Here is a 23,231-nt window from a genome sequence, read left to right on the forward strand (position 1 = left end):
GTAAAATTTTCTCTATTGGAGTTTGAAATGTAATATATCAACCAGCTTTAGCTCTAAGCAGCTAAGATTTTCTTACATTCTCCAAGAATATGTGTTTACATTTGAATACTGTATTATAGACTCAAAGATAGCTTAACAGTGAAGTTATAAATATCTCTTGTGAAAATTTTACTAAATTCATTTAAGTTGTTCTCCCCATATAGTCTTCAAATGCTGTTTCATATTTTATTAAATGTCGTTTCAGTTATGCGTTTTTTCTTCAGACTCCAATAAAAACGTATAAATGAAGTTTTACTATATTTAGCAGATACATCTACGTAATATAGGTGATGTGACTTCTTTTTTACGTGAAATTCATTTACGAGGCCTGTCTAAAATGTATCCGACCTTAAATTTTCCCACGCAAAGTAGTGATTCTAAGGCGGCGCCACTGTGCACGGTGGAAGGAGGAACCGTAATGCGCATGCTTGAATTTTTTCACCGCATTCGCTTGTGCCAGTCACTGGCTGGTGGTCGCCAAGTAAGGTGCTGTTCTAAGTGTTTGTCGGATTTAGTTTTCTCGCAAGATGACTGAACGAATTGAGCAAAGATACTGCATCAAATTTTGTCAAAAGCTTGGTGATTCTCAAAGTCAAACAATTCGTAAGATTCAGCAGGTGTTTGGGGAAGATGCGATGGGTGTAACACAAATTAAGGAGTGGTTCAACCGATTCAAAGATGGCCGCACATCAGCGGAGAGTGAGCAGCGTTGTGGCAGGCCCCAAACTGCTCGGAGTGCAGCTGTTGTTGAGAGGGTGCGAAATTTGGTGATGGCAGATCGTCGTTTGACCTTGCGGGAGATTGCCGAAGAGGTTGGAGTGAGTAAAGATTCTGCACATGCAATTTTGCGTGATGATTTGAACGTGAACCGAGTGGCTGCGAAATTCGTGCCCAAGTTGTTGTCCCCGGAACAAAAAGACCTCCGTCGTGACATTGCACAGGACCTTCTGGACACCACCAACACTGATCCTGGGTTTCTGAACACCGAGATAACTGGAGATGAGTCATGGGTGTACGGGTACGACCCAGAAACAAAAAGACAGTCGTCGCAATGGAAGCATCCAGAGTCTCCAAGGCCGAAGAAAGTGCGGCAGGTGCGAAGCAAAATCAAGGTGATGCTGACTGTTTTCTTTGATGTCCGTGGAATTGTGCATCACGAATACGCACCGGAAGGACAAACGGTGACAAAGGAGTACTATCACGATGTTCTCCGGCGACTCCGTGATGCAGTTCGGCGCAAAAGACCAGACATGTGGACGGTGAACAACTGGCACTTGCATCACGACAACGCCCCCGCACATTCATCCCAATTGATCCACACTTTCTTGGCCAAACATGGAATTACAACCGTTCGCCAACCTCCCTACTCTCCAGACCTGGCTCCTTGCGACTTCTGGTTGTTTCCAAAATTGAAGACACCACTGAAAGGATCCTGTTTTGAGAGTAGAGAAGAGATAATGCGGAACACGACGACGGAGCTGAACACCATTCCAAAAGAAGACTTCCAGAGGTGTTTCCGGCAGTGGAAGGATCGGTGGGCTAAGTGTGTGCAAGCACAAGGGGCCTACTTTGAAGGGGCTTAGGGTCCCAACCCCGTCAGGTATTTGAAATATTTTTTCTGGCTAAAGGTCGGATACTTTTTAGACAGGCCTCGTATATTTTTAAATTTGGCATTTTGTGCACTGTTAATTAAGAGACAAAACCATCTGTTTCCCAATGTTGTCTAGTGCCTTGCATTTGGCAATGAAGCCATTAGCAGCTGTTTCCCAATGTAGTTTAATCCTATGAATGAAACACTGTGATAATGTGAACAGTTTAAGTGCTATGACAGATTTTAGGTTGGGCATACAAGGAAAATATATGATAAAGACAGACTTTAAATTGCTTTCTTGAAAAATTTGTTAAAGTGGACAAAGTTCATTCTGTTCCTGTACCTTTCATTTGTTTTCTACAGAAACTTGCATTCAAATAGAAATGTTATATTCATGTACTAATAAATATTCTTACTTTTAAAGGCATATAAGCCAGTTAATTTTTATGTAGATTCATTTTCCGGGCTGAGAGGCCGTGGTCTATTGGTAGGTTTTATACCAGACGAAACGTCTGGTATAAAACCTACCAATAGACCACAGCCTCTCAGCCTGGAAAATGAATCTACATCTATAGACTCCGGCCGTGAAAGCCTACACTGCAAAGTTAATTTTTATATTTGGTCTAGTTCCAGTTGTTAGAGAACTGACATTTGCAGCCCAAATCAGCAGTGGAGATAGTTACCGTCACATGGAAAGTATAATTTCTAAGATTGAAATGCCTGACATAAGATTTTACCTCAGTGTCGCTTTATTGCCTTCTCACTTCTGGGAAGCCGTACATTGTGTAGAACAAGAAAGAAGACAAAATTCACATCAGAAAGGAGTTGCGTTGACACAAGAATCTACTGATATCAAGCGAACTTCTGATTTTAAAGAAGATACTGGTGGAAGGGAAGAAGTTGAGACTGTGCGGAGCAACGGTCAGGAACCTGGTTACCAGGGGCAGTCGCTGGCATGCAATGTTGACAGTCAGTCATTGGCAGAGGAGGCACACAAGCATTTCTGCTTCTATAAAGACTTGATGGAGCATGCCCAGTCGCAGGATTGGGACACTTGTGAAGTTGAAGACGAACCGCTTCTGGAGTGCGTGACAAGAGTAGTGTTAGCTGCACTGCTCAAACACACTGGCCTTCTTCCAGCATGCGACATCAAGTATGTTTGTTTGCTTTCTGTTCTTCACTTATAGATTATAGTGATATTAGCCAGAGTTGACATTCCACGTCTTGCATTTTATCCATTTATGATCCAAGTTGAATGTATCTTCTTTAACAACGATTTTAGAGTTTCGAAAGTTTTTCATATATGGTTGGTTGGTTGCTAATGCTCGGTATATTGGAGTTTTTCCATTTGCCTTCTTACTTCTCAGTATCATAATGACAGATATCTGTAGCTGTTAAATTTTTACAGTTCTTGAGGTATGTCATATCCAGGGGTACATGGGGTTGTCTCAGAGGGTATGCATCCTACTGATTACGTATGTAAAAATGCTGACATATTTATTTTATTATACTTGTTGATAATAGGGATATCTTATGCGAAGTTTTACCGTTAGGTGGCAGGAGCGTTCCATGCGGCACAACATATTGTAGGGCTATATTATGTTGTATGCTACAGTTGATTACGTTCTCCCTCTTGTTGTTTTTATCTGCATGTCAAAATTTTATTTATAATTATTTTGTATAACATAGTAAAATTTAATATAATTCAATATTTTCTTGCCTCATAATTTAATTTAATTTACAATAAATAATAGCGTAAACTTGTATAATACTGAGAGATTCCCCTTAAGAGATGGATGGGGAAATCTGCAGTATGCAGAATATAGATACGAGTAAATTAAATATTCATGAACCTAAACGAGAACTTTGGGAACGAGGTGCACATAAAAATAATAAATAAAATAGGAACTTTGTCGAAAGTAAATATTATCTCTTTAATCATTAGTATTGTAAGTACCGTACGCTAAGAACAGGATATGCAGCCACCAATTTGTTTTTTTAATAGGGAAGGGACTATCGAGATTGAATTCCTCGTAATTTTTTCCTCTCGTTGCAGAAAGATTAAATGCAATGTTTGATAAGGTGATATAATATGATCGCAGTAGTATTACGATTATTCCTGTGTTTTGTAGGTTAAAGACATGCAGTTTTAAATAGGCTACTATGTAGGATGGTTTTGAAAATTTGAAGTAAAAACATGGTTTTAATAAAATTAGTCTACAGCACATTAAGAACATTATTCACGAAATGGATTGCACTAAGAATTGTCCTGGATAATAAACATCCCAGTTAATCAAGAGTTTACTGCAGACGTAAACATCGGAGATTCCTACAAGTACTGAATATAATCAAAGCTAATATAGCTTGCTGTCGAGGTTGGATATGTTTTTATTAATTTACTTTTCCCTCTTCTAAAATGAAAATGTAGCCATTAATTCCTTACTTGAAGTAGTTATTTTTGTTTAATAGCTAACACTTTCGGGGCGCAATTTCATTAGTTAAATTTTTAAGGCTCAAAGCATATATTCAGAATATTTCGGGACCTGAATGAAGACAAAAGGCTTTCCCTGGTTTTTACATATAGGAACACAACAAAAATTTGTCATTTTGAGTTGTTTTTAAGAGTATTTAATGTACTAATACACTACGTAATCCTCAATGTTTATATACCGGAAAACAAATGCACACTCAAAGCGCATCCCTCAAAGTACACGCGCGCTATCTGTTGGTGCTAGTTCAGGATATCCCTATTATTGCATTATATTATATTTTTTTTTTTGCAATATCAACTCTTGTTTTCCCTTGCTTGAATAACATTTTACGTCAATCATTACTATTATTATTGCATCAATAACTGCTGTATAATAATAGTGATAATAAAAATAATAATCATCATCATCAATAACAGTCTTGGATTAGGCCTCCTGGGCTGTTACGCTTCTAGAAGAAAGTTGATCTTTCCTAAAAAAAATAATAATAATACTAATAATAATTTATTTTTAGTACAACATCAATCACAGTCTTTTGTTAATTCTTATATAATTGCAATGCAGTTTGGGACACAAATATATTTTGGGGGTACTCTAGCAAAAAAGATTGAATACCACTGCTGTAGAGGATTTGTTATAATTATTAAACATTAAATAAATCCTGGGCTGTTCCGCTTCTAGAAGAAAGTTGATCTTTCCTAAAAAAAATAATAATAATACTAATAATAATTTATTTTTAGTACAACATCAATCACAGTCTTTTGTTAATTCTTATATAATTGCAATGCAGTTTGGGACACAAATATATTTTGGGGGTACTCTAGCAAAAAAGATTGAATACCACTGCTGTAGAGGATTTGTTATAATTATTAAACATTAAATAAATCCTGGGCTGTTCCGCTTCTAGAAGAAAGTTGATCTTTCCTAAAAAAAATAATAATAATACTAATAATAATTTATTTTTAGTACAACATCAATCACAGTCTTTTGTTAATTCTTATATAATTGCAATGCAGTTTGGGACACAAATATATTTTGGGGGTACTCTAGCAAAAAAGATTGAATACAACTGCTGTAGAGGATTTGTTATAATTAAACATGAAATAAATCGTGATATTATTTCAGAAATACTGTTCATCCTGCTATTTGGGAAATATATTTTATGGTATTCCAACTGCGTCGTAAAGTTCTCTCTACAAGAAGCCATCAAGAAACATCTCCAGATGAGGATGCAAGTGATGCTGTTCTCATGCATAGTAGTCGGAGTCGAAGCCAAGAGAGGGATGAGGAAGCTGGTAGAGATGAGCAGGCTGAAGATGCAGGTAAAGTTATAGCTGGTGGAGTCACGTAACATGGAAACGTAATGTTTGAACATTGTATTACACAACTTTGAGCATTCTGACACATTAAATTTTGTGTGTGTGTGTGTGTGTGCGTGCGTGCGTGCGCTTTTATTTTTATTTTTATTAACTGCATGCCCCATTACATAGTAATACTACATGCTTTGTAGTTTCAGTAGTATAATATATTATAATATAATATAATATTTTAATTGAAATCTGTCATGATTAATTGGCATATTATTGTAGATCATTGAAGTTTATCAAGCTGATGAAACGGGCGAATATTTGAAAATACTTGCTAACTAGTTTGTCATGGGTTGTAGGCCAATCTCCGCCAATGTTTCTTATTCTTTTAATCATTTCCTTTCTTTCTTTATATAATCTTTTGCATTGGTATACGACGTGATCTGCAGTTTGTTCTTCTTCTCCACATGGACATATCGGGTTGTTTGAAAGTCTAAATCTGTGAAGATATGCCCTCAGCTTTCCATGGCCAGTTACTATTGCTGTGAATTCTGGGAAGAAGGGAATTTTCTGTCGTAGTCTATTCTCCACTGATGGGAAGTAAGCCTTACTTATTGCTCCATTCCTTGAGTCTGTCCATTGCTGCTGTCACATTTCGATTCCTTTTTCTTTTTCCTGTGTTATAATAACCTCGTTCGGTACTCTGTTGTAAACGATTTCCCGGTCTTCTGCTGCTGCTTACTTTGCAAGTCTATCTGCTATTTCATTCCCCTCTATTCCTGGATGTCCTTTAATCCAGCTGAAGTGTAATTTCCAATTCAAACGTGCCAAATTAATTATTTTTGTTTTAATAAGTTCTATTAATCTATTTCTTTTGTAGTTGTTTTTCAATAAATCTAAAGTAATTTTACTATCCGTACATAACGCAACAGATTTGTCATTGTCTTCGTTCTAAATTTCTTCTATTTTTTCCAGTATTTTTAATATCGCGATTTGTTCTGCTTGATTGTTGGAACACTGGCTATGGAGTTTGAATTTTAGTTCGCTTGTTACAGTGCCATTTTTGTATTGTATGTGTGTTTTTTTTTATTTTTTTGTTAAAATAATATGATTAGAGGAGCTAAAATTGAATACAAACCATTTATAACAAATGACAATAGAAATAGAAGCACAACAATAGTTCACGGACTGCTGATAAATACCCAAAGATCCTACACTCGCGATTTTATCTAAGATGTTAAAGTATGTATAAATAAACTTAACACATAAGAAAAAACTCGCCAGACAATTCCACAGCAACAGGAACTCCAGTCATATCAGACAAACAACAGATTTGTTTTCTAATGCACATGTCATAATGCAGTCTAATCTCACCTAAACTTTAATTCATTAAATGATGTGTTTCTGGCTCTAGATCTCAAAAATGAATGAACTGAATTCTTTATTTATTTTAGATAGGCTTTATCATTCCATTTAAAATGATTTATTTGAAGATCTGGGTTGCAATTTGAAATTCAGAAGTGGGAATGGGTGGGGGTGAAGGGGTGGAACAAAAAATTCAATGAATAGTGGTTTTGAACTTCCCCCTCGAAAACTAAATCAACATGTTTTTCTTCATAGTCGTGTTCCCTGCACATCTAAAATGATTCAAGGTGGAAAGATTTGAATTGATCGCACAGTATAGAATTAATACACTAATATGCAAAAGTTTTGGATGAATGAAAGAATGAAGTGATGTAAACACATACATGATTGGCTTTTGAATGCATTACACGTTTTCTAACTAGTTACCATGACTGTGGTTTGTTTTACATCACTCTATTCTTTCACTGAACAGAGTTTAGCTAGGCTTCTAATTTTCAAGCAGAATTCTAAGTTTTTGTTTTTTTTTTTTCTGTGGGCACACCATCACTCAGTAAGCAGTTTGTTTTGGGGCAGAAAAATGGCAGCATTCATTTGTTGACAAAATGGTGGAACAAAATGTGCCATCAGAAAAACAAAATATTACTTAAAAATACATTGTTTGTTAAGATACGGTACCAAGTATTGCTGGAATTTATTTAAATACTTTAAGCACTTTTTTTTTTTTTGCATTATAAAAATTTGCGTTATATGCTATTCAAAAGTGTCTTTTTTTGTGGGGGGAGGGGTTGATGAGAAGAAGTATAAAGGAATGGTGCAAAAAATTGGCAAAATGAGAACAGTTCGTATTATCTTGTCTAACAGATCTCTCTATATGGGTGAAAAGATATTCCTGCTATTTGGGGACTTTACAAACAGCTACATTGTTGGCCAGTCAAGCAGAATAGCTGTTTGCAACGACCCCAATGAGTAGGAACTCTTTCTTCCTCCAACTTATGTTCACTTGAAGACGATAGTAAAGCAAATCTTCGAAAAATTGTGCTTTCCATTTGTATTGCCTGTAATGGAAAACATCCAATCTACTTCTTCTATTCGAATGCAGTTCTAAGCATTGTAGTCACAAGACAACCAACACGACTATATTGACTCTTATTGCCTCACCTAAATTGCAATTCAGCTTAGTAAGTATGTCTCTTTATGGAATATTTCTTCGTTTGTTATAAGTAGAAGTTCATTTTTAAAAATGCAATGTTACATATATCTCTCTGTGAATAGTGTTCTTTTGTTGTGATAAAGTTAATAATTATATTTCTCTTGTAGATGAAACGCAGAGTGAAGGTGGAGGAATATCACAGGGAACAGGATCTGACAACTATGAGGAACTGTGCCATATAGTTTTGTATCGCTGCATTTTTCTTCTGGCAGCTGTGAAAGGACCTGATAAACCATGGCACGAAGATGAGCAAGGGTCAGATGATGAGATAGATAAAATTCCTGTTAAGACTGATGACTGCTATAGGTAGGTCTGTTGAAACCTGTACCGTATATAAAAATCTATTAATTTTATTATCATATAGAAAAAAAAAATCAGAAGCATTTTCTTCGATGTACAGGCCCAGAAACAAAATTTGGGCCACCTGAATTGTCCAAGTTACAGTTATAACATACTGCGCATGCTCATTGCTGTGTGTCTGGTCTGTACATATTTAAGAAAAATGTGGTTGATCTGCTTTAGTTGAAAACATTTCTATAATGCATTATTAAAGAATTTCATCATGTAACTGTAATTGGTAGATTGGTGGTACAACAGCTATTCTTATATAAAATTTTTAATAGTAAAATTATTAATTAATGAACTATTAAAGCACATTAATTTTAATCTTCATCTTACGATGTTTGGTGACGTATATACGTCCGTTGATGTGACATATTAATGAATTTAAATACTATTATAGTCACAATCATGCCATGGTATGAAAGAAAAATTTCACAACCTCGAGCGGGCTATGGACAGTACTCTATAACAGAGTCGCCAGTATGAAAGGATAATTCCAAGCCTTTGGCGTGAGACGAACTCGATAGCTCAGTGGCAGAGCGCCTGACCGGAGAACAGGAAGTCGCAGGTTCGATTCCCGCTCGAGGTTGTGAAATTTTTCTTTCATACCATGGCATGATTGTGACTATAATAGTATTTAAATTCATTAATATGTCACATCAACGGACGTGTATACGTCACCAAACATCGTAAGATGAAGATTACATTTGTAAAGTTTCTTTCAACCCATAAGCAGTGCTGACTAAGATCAGATGCTATGGACAGTACTCTATAACAGAGTCGCCAGTATGGAAGGATAATTCCAAGCCTTTGGCGTGAGACGAACTCGATAGCTCAGTGGTAGAGCGCCTGACCGGAGAACAGGAAGTCGCAGGTTCGATTCCCGCTCGAGGTTGTGAAATTTTTCTTTCATACCTAGGCATGATTGTGACTATAATAGTATTTAAATTCATTAATATGTCACATCAACGGACGTGTATACGTCACCAAACATCGTAAGATGAAGATTACATTTGTAAAGTTTCTTTCAACCCATAAGCAGTGCTGACTAAGATCAGACGCTATGGACAGTACTCTATAACATAGTCACCAGTATGGAAGGATAATTCCAAGCCTTTGGCGTGAGACGAACTCGATAGCTCAGTGGTAGAGCGCCTGACCGGAGTACAGGAAGTCGCAGGTTCGATTCCCGCTCGAGGTTGTGAAATTTTTCTTTCATACCATGGCATGATTGTGACTATAATAGTATTTAAATACATTAATTTTATTGCAGTGAAAATTAATTTAAGATGGCGCAACAACTATTTTTATATACAATTTTTAACAGTATAATTCTTAATTTTTTGTATTTAACTTAGTGTGACCCAGTATTTTGGGTTTACCTTGTGACACAGAATAGCTCACAATAAAATTTAAAATGAAAAATCATATAAGCAGGTTTCAAACAAACTATAAAAGCGCCAGTGACAAGCATGACAAGCATGAACATTGATGATGCTATGTTGTAAGTAAATGTCTCTATTTAACTTTATAATCATAATTAGTTTTGAAATATTGTTTTTGTTTTGTTGTGTTTTTCTACTCGAAAATAGGTTACTTGATGAAGGCCATGGCTTTGTCTCCTTGCGTCGTTTGTGCAGTTCAATTCTACTCTTTGTATGTGCTGAACCAGGAGAGAGACAAATCTTGCTTTGTGGAGGAGAAGCTGAGAATGGCTGGAATAGTGACCCAGCAAGACTCTGTGCTGCCATGACTCATCAGCATATGCGAGCCGAGGTACAAATCCTGTGTAAGCTTGCACTTATCTGGTCATACCGGCCATTCATTAACTTATCTTAACTTATTATTTATTAATAGGACTCAAACTATACATTGCTTATATATAACATTCTGTAACATATGCAAAAACTGATATTCAACAATTATGTCTTGTCTGCGATTTTACATGCATCTGTTTGTACATTTCTCCATTTTGTAGGAGAATATACAACACATTTTTATGAAAAAGTACTATTTATATATATTTTTGCAAAACCTCGTAGTATATAGTTTAAATTAATTCCAAAATGCCACCGGCGTGGCTCTTTCGGTTAAGGCGCTTGCCTGCCGGTCTGAAGTTGCGCTGGGGCGCGGGTTCAATCCCCGCTTGGGCTGATTACCTGGTTGGGTTTTTTCCGAGGTTTTCCCCAACCGTAAGGTGAATGCCAGATAACCTATGGGGAATCCTCGGCTTCAGCGTCGTTAAATAACAAACTAAAAAAAAAATTCCAAAATGTTGTCATATTGTCAGATTTAAGGAGACATACAAGCTATAATTTCACAACCCTGTACAAAAGGGGCTAAAATTCGGGATTGTAAGGAAATTATGTGTTAGTACCTAAATAAACTACAAAAAGAAATAAATTTACAGTGGATTCTTTCCCATTGTGATATAAAGAGAAATGAAACCGTGGACTTTTTGGCTAAAATGAGTACTGAAATATTAATGGACTTTCATTTTATTCTGGAAAACAACTAATCAAAGGTAAATTCAGATCTGCCCCGAAGCAATAAAATTGGGATGGGGTGAAAGATCAATTTTATTGACTAACCCCGAGATAATCCCCCAAGGGCCACGAAAATCTGCTATTGTGATGTTCAGGTTGATAACAGGTCAGGATTGTTTGGCAAGTAACTTGCGCAGAAAAGGGAATTTCCCATACATCCGACTGTGTATTGTGTGATGCTAATGAAGAAATGAATATGGAGCACTTCATAAAATGCACAGCATTGCTACAAGAAAATAACATCATACAAAAAAATACTGGAATGCAAAATGGCGAGTGACTTCACTGTCAAGTGCCTAGGCATTGAACCAACAACGGCAGCATATAATTGCGTATTTTGTGGAAAAATTTTGCATAGGAAAGAAAATAATGCTTTCACTGATATCCATTCCTTAGAATTAAATCTGCTTCATTGGTAAAATAACATTCCGCTTTACAATAATGGGTACTGGAAGAAAATTGCAATGATTTTAGATCTAACACTTACATAAATTTGGCAACTTTTATTTCTGTAATATATGGATACCAATAACTTTTGCGATATAGAAAGAATATTTTCACTATAACTTTTTTGTCACTGAAGACATGAACATTTTACTAAAATATACTACATAATCTACACTAAATAATAGAAAATAATTTTTGAATGATGTCTATCTTATTAAACTTCTATTGTTTGTCATATTGTAATTGGGTGTTTATGGAGCATATTTAGCAGATTTTTAAAAATATTTAATTGTGTAGATCAGTATTTGTTTTTTGATAAATATTTGGGCCTTATTATAATTACAATTATGTTAAAATTACCTTTATACATTTATTACAGCATAGGTTATCAGCTCTCAATCAGATTTTGGAATTGCTATCAACATCTGAAAAGTGTGCCAATAAATCAGAAAAGGATTCAGAAGAGAAACCTGTCTGCAGTACAATGCTGTTGAATTGTGTAAGCTTTTCTTATCTATATTCTATAGTGCATTCAATTCAGGAGAAGACTTAGTACATATACTGTTTCGCTGTAAGAAAAATCCTTATGTAAACACAAGCACGTGGCTGTCATACCTGTGATTGGCTCACAGTCGAAACACGCACACGACGCAGGAAAATATAGTCCGTATTTAAAACAATCATCGTGTATTATATGAAAATAAAAAATTGAATTCTAGTTGTTAAATACAATGAAACATATAACTTCACTCATATGTAAAACGATATGTAAAAGAAAAGCTACTTTTATATTTTGTTATGTACTATTAACGCGGATGAATACAAACAGTAATACCGAGGTAGTCTGTTCTTGTAACAAGCTGGCATCACTTGGGCTCATAGTTGTTCACGTTGTAAGCACGTGGTATATACTGAAGTATTGCTTCTGCATCCTCGATGTGTGTGTTTATTAAACATAAGAGTAGAAACCTTCTTAAAAGCGGAGAAAAACAGTCTTAAATATATATATAATAAGTTAAATGAGTTTTAATGACGGTAATTATAAAGTAAATGTTTCCTAAGCTAACGGATGCATAGTAGTGAGGTTAGACCTACTTGATGAGTAACGGGAAATGTTTAACATGAAACAGAATGTACAATAGTGGGCGGGAACATGTACTGAGAATCTATGGCGCCAAACAGCGGCCAATGAAGCCTCACTTCAGTCACGTGCTATTGTTTATATTAGGATCTTTCTTACAGCGAAAAGATTATAGTGACTGTGCATGGGTATAAAGTTAGAGATAGAAATACGTACAGCAGGTATGTAATCAGTCATGTTGCAAAATGTTCAATGCTTCTTACAAAACCAACTTAAACAATCGAATTTTAAACCCCTGGAGATATTTATACGTTCTAAATCAATACTGTTCGAAATTAGGTTTGTAATGAAAATGTAAGAACATGAAAATACGGTACGTGTTCATTGTTAAGATGCGGCCCACTTTAAAAATTCATGGAAGAATCCATTAGGAGGGGAGTGAAGCATGTGAACGAACTGGTACCTTATGGCTTGTTGCACAGAGGAAAGAAGCAGGAACATTTTAAACATTGAGGATTCAGCACCAAAGTTGTGACTGCACTGAATACAACACAATAATCACGAAATTAGGGCGTGGTTTATTTCTTATTTCTTAGGAGGAAACAAAAGCCAGCAGTCTAAAATAACTAACTTCTTTTGTAAATAAATAATCACAAGAGTTAACGCGTATAAAATAATTACTCTTGATTTATTATTCGTGTGTTGTAGGTACATCAACAGCTACTAGCAGGATGTTTTGGCCTGGGCACACTGGCTGGCGAAGGCCCCAGCACACAGCTTTACCATTACTTGGATGCAGTGAGAGCTGCACCACAGTCACTCCAGTTGCACATCCGTTGCTCAGTACACCAAATCTATTCATTACTAATTTCATCACTGGCAAAGGGCCAGACTGATACGCAGCATCATACAGGTGAGCAAATATATAAGGAACAATTTGTATCACTGGCATTATAAGTTTTATTTGCTTCAACTCCGTCCATCATCTTTCCACAGATTTCCTTCAGTAAAAACACATTTGAACTAATAAAAGAACCTTTGCCACCAATGTTAATGCATTGCATGGGTATAGTACTGAGTGTATGTTTTCATACCCACAAAAAAAAAATAATAATAATAATAAAAAAAAATAAAAAGATGATAATAATACTTACTTACTTACTGGCTTTTAAGGAACCCAGAGGTTCATTGCTGCCCTCACATAAGCCTGCCATCGGTCCCTATCCTGAGCAAGATTAATCCAGTCTCTACCATCATATCCCACCTCCCTCAAATCCATTTTAATATTATCCTCCCATTTACGTCTCGGCCTCCCCAAAGGTCTTTTCCCCTCTGGCCTCCCAACTAACACTCTATATGCATTTCTGGATTCGCCCATACGTGCTACATGCCCTGCCCATCTCAAATGTCTGAATTTAATGTTCCTAATTATGTCAGGTGAAGGATGCAATGCATGCAGCTCTGCATTGTGTAACTTTCTCCATTCTCCTGTAACTTCATCCCGCTTAGCCCCAAATATTTTCCTAAGCACCTTATTCTCAAAAACCCTCAATCTCTGTTCCTCTCTCAAAGTGAGAGTCCAAGTTTCACAGCCATACAGAACAGCCGGTAACATAACTGTTTTATAAATTCTAACTTTCAGATTTTTTGACAGCAGACTAGGTGACAAAAGCTTCTCAACCGATGATAATAATAATAATAATAATAATAATAATAATAATAATGATAATGATAATAATAATAATAATAATAATAATAATAATAATAATAATAATATAAATGACACTTGGGAGGAATTTAAACACAGAATAAATATGGGAAATGCCTGTTATTATTTGGTTGAGAAGCTTTTGTCTTCCAGTCTGCTCTTAAAAAATCTGAAAGTTTGAATTTATAAAACAGTTATATTACCGGTTGTTCTGTATGCTTGTGAAACTTGGACTCTCACTTTGAGAGAGGAACAGTGATTAAGGGTGTTTGACAATAAGGTGTTTAGGAAAATATTTGGGGCTAAGAGGGATGAAGTTACAGGAGAATGGAGAAAGTTACACAACACAGAACTGCACGCATTGTATTCTTTATCTCACATAATTAGGAACATTAAATCCAGATGTTTGAGATGGGCAGGGCATGTAGCACGTATGGGTGAATCCAGAAATGCATATAGTGTGTTAGTTGGGAGGCCGGAGGGAAAAATACCTTTAGGGAGACCGAGACGTAGATGGGAAGATAATATTAAAATGGATATGAGGGAGATGGGATATGATGGTAGAGACTGGATTAATCTTGCTCAGGATAGGGACCAATGGCGGGCTTATGTGAGGGCGGCAATGAACCTCCGTGTTCCTTAAAACCAATAAGTAAGTAAGTATGCCTCTTCCATTGTGCTCATTTACCATTTTACATAAATACATTCGTTTCCATAAGATCTTCACAATTATAGTTCTAGCCCACAGTGCCTTATTTAAACCTTCTAGTCTCTCACAAAAACTTCTTCTCCTAATTGAGAAACCATATCCCGATTGCCATGATGAAACTTAATCTGCTTACATCTATAACTTTCTAGAAACGACCTTTGTAAGAAAGTTAAATGAATCTTTGTTTCCCGACCAAACATTACCTGTAGCACAGTGTGGTGTAACATAACCATTGAAACATTCTGTATTGAAGTCTAAATTGATAATGTAATACTGCTAACTGAGATCTTGGAGGCTGTTCTGAATAATTTGAATTCTTTAAATTTGTAAAAGGTTTTTAACCCAAACACAATACATTCCAACTTTCTATTTCAGGAAGCACGCAGCAACTGCAAATTTTAACGGTATTTGCCCTCAGTGTACGGTATCAACCAGCTGATATTACTCTTGCTGTGTCTTGTGGACTGTTGCCAATACTGGCAAGTATGTGTTCGAGTCCCGTTTACTTGACCTCACCCTGCGAACTTCAAGCTCGGCCACCGGTGCTTAGTCTGGCTAGCATGCGATTGCTGCATATTCTTGCTATGTCGTGTGGGTAAGTGGGTTTGTCTAGTCTCTGTGGTATTAATATCTTTATTTTCATGTTTTACAATAAGCTTACTGTGAACTTTAAGCTTCTGCATTTTTCTCTTCTAAAAAACGCACAAATGGTCTTATATCTGTATTTGATTTTATCGTTTAGTACTGCTGAGACCTTCATTCTGCTTGAAATCACGTGATTATGTTTCATAGTGTGTCTAAATGTCAGGATTGTTTTATCTTTGTGTGGCGGCTCTTTTTCTTTTCATTCATGTAACATTGTCGAAAGTACGAGGGGGATCCAGGAAATAACGACCGTTTTGTTGTAATAATTAAAAAAAAAATATTTATTTGAAAAAACAAAGTCTCTTACATAACTGAAGCTTCCTTTACTTCTCTACATAATCACCACCTACATTTAAACATTTGTCGTATCTGTTCACTAGCTTTAGAATTCCCGTGTTATACTCCTCTGCCGCCAGTTCATTAAGCCAGGTGTTCACTGTCTTCTTCATCACTTCCAAAACGACCCCAAAAGACAGTAGCCATGACTTTTTGTGTTGAGAGAGTCTGTTTGAATTTTCTTGGTTTCTTGGGTGATGAGGGATGATGCCACTGACGTGATTGGCGCTTGGTCTCTGGGGTGTTGTGAGACACCCAGGTCTCATCACCAGTCACAATCTGTTCAAGAAAGGCGTCTCCATCTGTGTGATATCGCATCAAGAATGTCAATGCTGAGACCATTCTCTGAGTTTTGTGTTGGTTACTCAGTTGCCGTGGAACCCATCGTGCACAGATTTTGTGGTAGCCAAGATGTTGCGACACAATTTCACCAAGCAAAGAACGAGAAATGTCAGGAAAGGCAATATGCAATTCGTCGAGTGATGTGCGCCTGTCTTGCAAGATTCTGTCGTTCACTTTAGTCTTCAGGTCTTCTGTGATGAGTGATGGGCGTCCGGGTCGAGTTTCATCGTGGACATTTGTTCGCCCATTGTTGAATATTTCGCACCATTTTCTCACATTTCTTTCATTCATTACAGTATCACCATACACTTCTTTCAATTGCCGGTAAATTTCTGCAGGTTTCAAATGTCGGGCATTCAAAAATCGAATCATACTCCTCACCTCACAGTCGGCGGGATTATCAATCACGTCGTTGATTTTGAAGTAACACAAAATGCACAATGGCGACTTGTTGCAACCAGTACTCACAACATTATGAGAACACATGTTAAGGAAGCCAGTTGACCTTCAAACAAGGAAGGGGAGTCAGCTGCGCAGCGGGTATGCGGGAACGGTCGTTATTTCCTGGATCCTCCTCGTATTTACAGAAATTTCTCAACAGAATCAATGTATTCTATCTGCAAATACTATTCCATATTTCTAATGCAGTTTCTTCGAATCCAATATATATCCTCGCTCTCTTTCCTCACCATTTTTCCTCCATCTGCTTATCTATCTTCCTCTCATCTTTGTCTGTCTCCCTTGTTTCTCCCTTTTTTTTTCAGTATATCTTTTTTCAGGCAGGCACACACCCAAGCTTGCACGTGTGCACACACACACACACACACACTCTCTCTCTCTCTTCCCCCCCTCTCCCCTCCCCTCCCCTTTCCCCTCCCTCTCATTAAACTCGTAGGTCGACAATAATAATAATTTATCTGTCTGTTCATTCATTGGTTTCCCATGCTGCTGAGCTAGTTGGCGTGAAGCCATTTGCTGTCTTGCAGTCCAATACTTCTTTGGGAGGGTCTCGCAGACAGCTATAGTCCGGGTCAGCTTACTTCATACCCCAAGGGTGAAACCTAACCATTTTTCCCCCATTACTACATATGCTAGTGGATTGTGGTGATTTTCTAGTTTGCAGGTTGAATTTTCTTTTGCCAACTTCGCTTCGAATTTCGATATTGACAAATACAACAAATGGTAGTGATTTTGAAACTGGTATGTTGGCAGCTGAGACAAATATCGACAATATTTGTCGGTACTGGAGTTCCACGAAAATAAAATTGTACTAGATTTCTGAGCTGGTTACTGGAAGCTAGTGAAATTTGAACATACTAACAATTAATTAATATCAGTATTAATATTAATACATAATAGTGATTTTATGTGTTGGGTTGTGGTTATAATTCAAAACTATAAACAGGTAAGTTTTCGGAGTTAGTACTAATAATTTCATGTGGTAAAAAAAAAATACATTTTAGGTTAGGTCTCGTGAGTCAATTGTTTAGTCAAACCAATGAATTTCGTATTGCCAGACAAAATACTTAACATGTTGATCCCTCTCCCGTATAGTTTTCCTACGAAAATATGTTACAAATTATTCAATTATTTAGAATAACCTTCCAACATAAAGTACGATAAGTAAATAAGTCATTTAGTACATAAGATCGTGTGATATCTGGTAACAGTTGGCAATGCTGACAAGACGGCAATATTTGCTGTTTAGGAACTGTTCTTATGTGACCCTCACTATAGATGGTTTTTGCCTCCTGGGCTATAACTATTATAGGTGAAACAGTCAACAATTATGTTCAATGAGATGCAGTTCAAAGTAAAATATTCTGGTCTAGTTGTAACATCTGCCGTACAGAGCAATAAGAAATTTCTACTCAGCAGAATGATGTAGACCCCTTTTCTCTTACTTTGTCAGTGTTGCCTGGTGTCCATGTGCTTCGAACATGGCCTGGTTACTTGAAGCTGTTTCCGTCTATCTAAAGTCTTGTACCCTCTTCAATATAGTGTTACAGCTAGGGATGCCTCCATGATGGCCAACATTGAAATGACGACAAAAGAAACACTGTGTTTTCACGACAGTTTCATCACTCTTGAAGAATGCCTCCATGACAAATGCTTGATGTTGCGTGTTCCACACTTCCGTGCTCACTAAAATGGCGTCCTATAAGCCGACGAACACTGGTCATGCAGTACCCACACTCCCATGTCAAGTACAGACTGTTCAAAAACCATCTAAAGGTACGGTCACACGTCGCTACTTTTGCAGCGCTGCAGTACAAAAAACTGCGCAACTCTCGTACTGCGACGTGTGGACAACGGTGCAACCCAAAAAGTAGCGGCTGCCGAACCTGCTGCCCGCTACTTTTCCATGCTGCACGCAGCTTAGAAGTAGCGACGTGTGAACAGGATTCTCAGGGTTGCAGCCGCAGCATTTTTGATATCGGTTTTGTTGAAACTTTTGCTGCGGTTGCGACCAGTGTTGCCACCCAAACGTGCCAATGATACTTCTATTGTTTGGATGTATTTTAATGTTAGATGTGATGAAAATAAATTCTTTGTAACAGTTATTAAATGCACAACACAGTCTGAGTACATTAGCTGACGATATAATTCATTTTTTTAATTTTCCGTAGCGTAATTTCAAACAGGAGGGTTGCCAACATTGATTACATGAATATACTGTTGGTTATCATTTAAGTATATAGGCGTTTTTAAAAGATTTATAGTAAAAATAATGCCAATTTCTGAATACTAGTTAGGACAGAAAAGCAAATAATAGATAAGTAAGCTTTCGCATGAGTTTCTTAATAATGCGAACATAACCACAAAATGTATATTGAGAAGTCAATACGGAGATGGAAACCTGCAGCATGACTGCGGCTGCAAAAGTAGTGCCTTGTGTGTGAACAGACTCGCAACCTCCAGTTGCAACTTTTGCTGCACTCGAGTTGCGCAGCACGAAAAGTAGCGTGCAGCACGCTACTTTTGGCTTACGTGTGAACATGACACGCAACTTTTGCAGCTGCAGTACAAAAGTTGTGCAGCAAAAGTAGCGACATGTGACCGTATCTTAACTCCTCTGCCAGACGCTGAACTTTATACATGTCTACACATTTCGTAGTTTTTTTTTTACTGTTTTGGAAAGATTTGGTGGTTAAATTTGTCAAGAATTTTGATTTATGGATTGTGGATAATTACTTTCACCTAATAGAGAAACTGTTGTGTGTTTGTTTCAGGATGTATGCTCATCGTCTGGATATAGCTGTGATTGAGTGTGTGGTGTCACTCATCCATTCACAACTGGAACATATATTGGTTTCAACACAACCTACATCCACGTCTGTGGACGGAAATGTTGATGGCGAGAGCGGAGGAACTGGTAGCGGTAATTGCGTCAGCAAAAGAGAATTACGAGCAGCAGAACGCAGTCTAGGAGATTTCCTTGTGTTTGTGAGACGAATCGCTTCAAGTCGTGTCCTACGTAAACTATTGGCGGGACGAGAATGGACAAACACATTATTGATGATCTTAGGTCAACAGACATCTGGAGATGACACTTCCTTACCAAGAATTCAAGCTCTGAGGCCGAGATTACTTGCAATTCAGCTACTAGCATCTGTACTACCAAGTCTCGACCCCACCACCAGCACAGAGCACAGGGAACAGGTAACAAATAAGCGTAACTGATGTAGAGATTAGTAAAACTAGCCAGAAGCTTCAAGTGAGAATAACTCGTCTCTATCTGCATTATGCATGCTTTGTCTTTTTTTATTTCTGCTTTCTAAAAATGGTAAATATATCACGTCTCAAAGGATACCAGGCCACTGTGGAGTGCAAGGTAAAGAGATAGCAGATGAATTACCAAAACTACTCCATACCTTTTACCTAAACTACAACCTACTGACTCCCTTAACAGAATCTATACTAATAATAAATCTGTAGCCGAAATATTTCTGGTAATTTTCGATTTTCCAAAAATAATTGGTCCTAACATATATAATTAACCACCCTGAAACCGAAAATCGCTTTTTTGAAATTTTTGTTTGTATGTCTGTCTGTCTGTCTGTCTGTATGTTTGTTACCTTTTCACGCGATAATGGCTGAACGGATTTCGATGAAAACTGGAATATAAATTACGTTCGTTGTAACTTAGATTTTAGGCTATATGGCATTCAAAATGCATTATTTAAAAGGGGGGTTATAAGGGGACCTGAATTAAATAAATCGAAATATCTCGCGTATTATTGATTTTTGTGAAAAATGTTACATGACAAAAGTTTCTTTAAAAATAATTTTCGATAAGTTTTATTCCTTGAAAAATTTTGATAGGACTGATATTTAATGAGATAAATGAGTTTTAAAATTAAAATAACTGCCATCTAAGGCTGTGTAATGAATTAAAAAACAAATGACTTCGTCTATAAGGGGCCTTGGACAGCAACAATCAAAAGCTATGAAAGATAGCCTACAGAGAATGTTTCTGTGTTTGTATGAAGTAATATCGGAAGCTAAATTAACCGATTTGTATAATTAATTATTATTTCACCATTGGAAATTGTAGTTTCTCTAGATGGACATAATGCTATAATGTTATTACAGTAACTTCTGATATAATATAATATAATATAATATGTAATAATATATAATATAATTTAAGTTATTTGAAGGGTTCAGAACCATAGTGGGCCAAGCGCCATTTATTTAATACGTAGAAAACAAGGGTTAAAATTAAGTTATTACCATAATTCAATGGAAACCTATAACAAGTAAAATAAAATATACATATTAAATCTAAATGATGTCAATCTTCATTAAACTATGGTTGCATCTAATAAAAATTAAGAATCATGTTAAAGGAATTGTCATTGCACCAAATGAGGGTCTTTGGACCAAAATGATTGCATTTTTAATTATTTGGATGCAATTTAAATTAAGTAACATATTAAACGATTTATCCTTCTATCAAACACGAATGTTCCCTGAATCAAATGTCCTATTTTAATTATGTAATTACTTTATATTTATTTCTAACGGGTGCAGCGGAGCACACGGGTACGGCTAGTAATAAATAATATTTGGAACAGCTGGATTATACCCACGGCAGAGCAATGTGGATAGTCGACGTTACTCGCTGGCCACTAGTCACCGGGCCGTACTGAACCGTGTCAAACAGAAGACAATCGAAATGGTGGTAATAAAATTCGCGACTATATTCTTTAAATCACTCTATTAGTCAAGTGCAAGATTTATACAGTACAACGACGATGTTTTGAATGCACTAAAAGAAAATGCTTATGTAGTAAGATCTTAAAGTAGGGTGTGACAACGAAACAAAGAGGTAAAAGGTGTGGTTCACGGAATATCATTTAAATAACGGAAAGTAAATTTCCGGTTAATGTTCACCAAAGCATTAAGTACATAATTATGACCGCGTTGCAGTTTTATTTGTGGCCTACACAATATATCTCGCCTTTTACGAAAAAAAAAAACTTTTAGGTGCCATGAAATTATTCACTGCTTTAATTATATTATCATCTATGAATATTACGAAACAAAAACTGTCATAAAGGCCATGACCGACTAGAAACATCGATACCGAAGAGATAAATCCATTTGGCCGTGATGAAACAAAAGAAAATGCGAGAGAGATTTTAGTTCGAGATAAAATGGACACACAATTTTGATGACCATAACTGGAGATCGCTTGTAAGATCTGTCTTAATCTTCTATGTAGAAATGTCGTCAAAGCAAATTGGTGGTCCAGGGAAAAATCATTGCAATAGATGAGAGTAACAGTGGTGCTATCTCTCAGTAATGTTCAGAATGAAGGAGGTAGAGAGAAAAATAAACAAATTTCTCCTTCTAACGACACCACAGACCAAAATCATGTTCTTATGTTGGCAACATTGTGTATGTAGTTAAATTTGGTAGTAAATGTAACGGCACGGTTCAAAGCTACCTTGGTAATTCTCCAGTATAGCGTAATATTCATAACATGATAAATAAGCAATGGACAGAAGATTGGTTAAATGGACAAACAGGAAGAGCACTATGGAAAATGTTGAAATAACCCAACAATATTGAAATCTACAGTGATATTCTCAGGTACACACTTTCGCTGCACAGGCTAGAATTGGACACCTTGTTATGGAAGCTTACCTGCACCATTTTAAATTATCACCACTATGTAAAAAATCTTTAACAGAAGAAGAAACAATAGAACACATCCTACTTCAGTGTAATAACTCCAACAATAAACTGCAGGAAAGAATTAAAAACCACTCGCTAAATGAAATTCTCACCAATCCACAGCTCCGAAAAATTGCATATTTACAGTGGACATTGTGCAATCAGCTTATAGCTGAATACACGTAGGCCTATTAAGAAGTAAGTAAGTAAGTTTATTTCCAGTAGGTGTTCTGTGTGCTGTTGTCATGAATAATTTAACATATGACACTCAGCAAATGCAGAGTCATAGAAAAAAAAAAAGTTGAAAGCACCTCCTGCTCCTCATGCCAGTATGACAGTTCGTGAACAAATGGCATCTAAAACGTGGTGCACAGCATATTGCTTCTAGTCAAATCAAAACAAGAAAAGTGGGGAGATCAGTTTTAATTGGGTATGGAGATGTGAAACAAAATATCACGAAGACTACTAATTTTTACATTCTGGAAATCTAAGTTCAAATTCTGTAAGGTTTAAGTGGAAATTATGATGGAGGAAAGTAGTTTTGCTGCAGGTTTACTTGGTGTGCTCCCATTTCTCCCGCCAACATTCCAAATTTCTCCATTATCACCACTCTATGAGGAGGTGCGTGTATTTTTATTTACGGTATACTGATTTTTAATTTTAATATATTAATTTAAAATTAATATTTGTTGATTCTGGACCTTCAGTGGATATCTCACCACTATGGTATACCAGGAAATTAAAAATTTGATAACACTGCGAAACAGGCAAAACATTTGTAAACAGTACGTTTGTAAATAGTATCTTTATCCAGTATGTACCTTTGCTTCGGTCAACTCTGATTTTACAAGCCTGTGAATCTGGCAAAATTGTACAGGCCATGCATAA

The 23,231-nt window shown here is 36.5% G+C and overlaps 1 protein-coding gene across 3 annotated transcripts in view; it reads left to right on the forward strand.

Annotated features, from left to right (window-relative positions):
- LOC138707915 (probable E3 ubiquitin-protein ligase HERC1) overlaps positions 1 to 23,231 on the forward strand; it is a 178,360-nt gene that overhangs the window by 43,922 nt on the left and 111,207 nt on the right. For all 3 annotated transcript variants that reach the window (XM_069837981.1, XM_069837962.1, XM_069837972.1), the window contains exons 18-25: positions 2,258 to 2,783; positions 5,245 to 5,441; positions 8,109 to 8,307; positions 9,936 to 10,119; positions 11,716 to 11,835; positions 13,126 to 13,330; positions 15,210 to 15,429; positions 19,391 to 19,820. In XM_069837981.1, the coding sequence (XP_069694082.1) occupies positions 2,258 to 2,783; positions 5,245 to 5,441; positions 8,109 to 8,307; positions 9,936 to 10,119; positions 11,716 to 11,835; positions 13,126 to 13,330; positions 15,210 to 15,429; positions 19,391 to 19,820 (2,081 nt within the window). The remainder of the gene's footprint in view (positions 1 to 2,257; positions 2,784 to 5,244; positions 5,442 to 8,108; positions 8,308 to 9,935; positions 10,120 to 11,715; positions 11,836 to 13,125; positions 13,331 to 15,209; positions 15,430 to 19,390; positions 19,821 to 23,231) is intronic.

This window comes from Periplaneta americana, chromosome 1 (genome assembly GCF_040183065.1).
Source record: "Periplaneta americana isolate PAMFEO1 chromosome 1, P.americana_PAMFEO1_priV1, whole genome shotgun sequence".
Taxonomy (NCBI): domain Eukaryota; kingdom Metazoa; phylum Arthropoda; class Insecta; order Blattodea; family Blattidae; genus Periplaneta; species Periplaneta americana.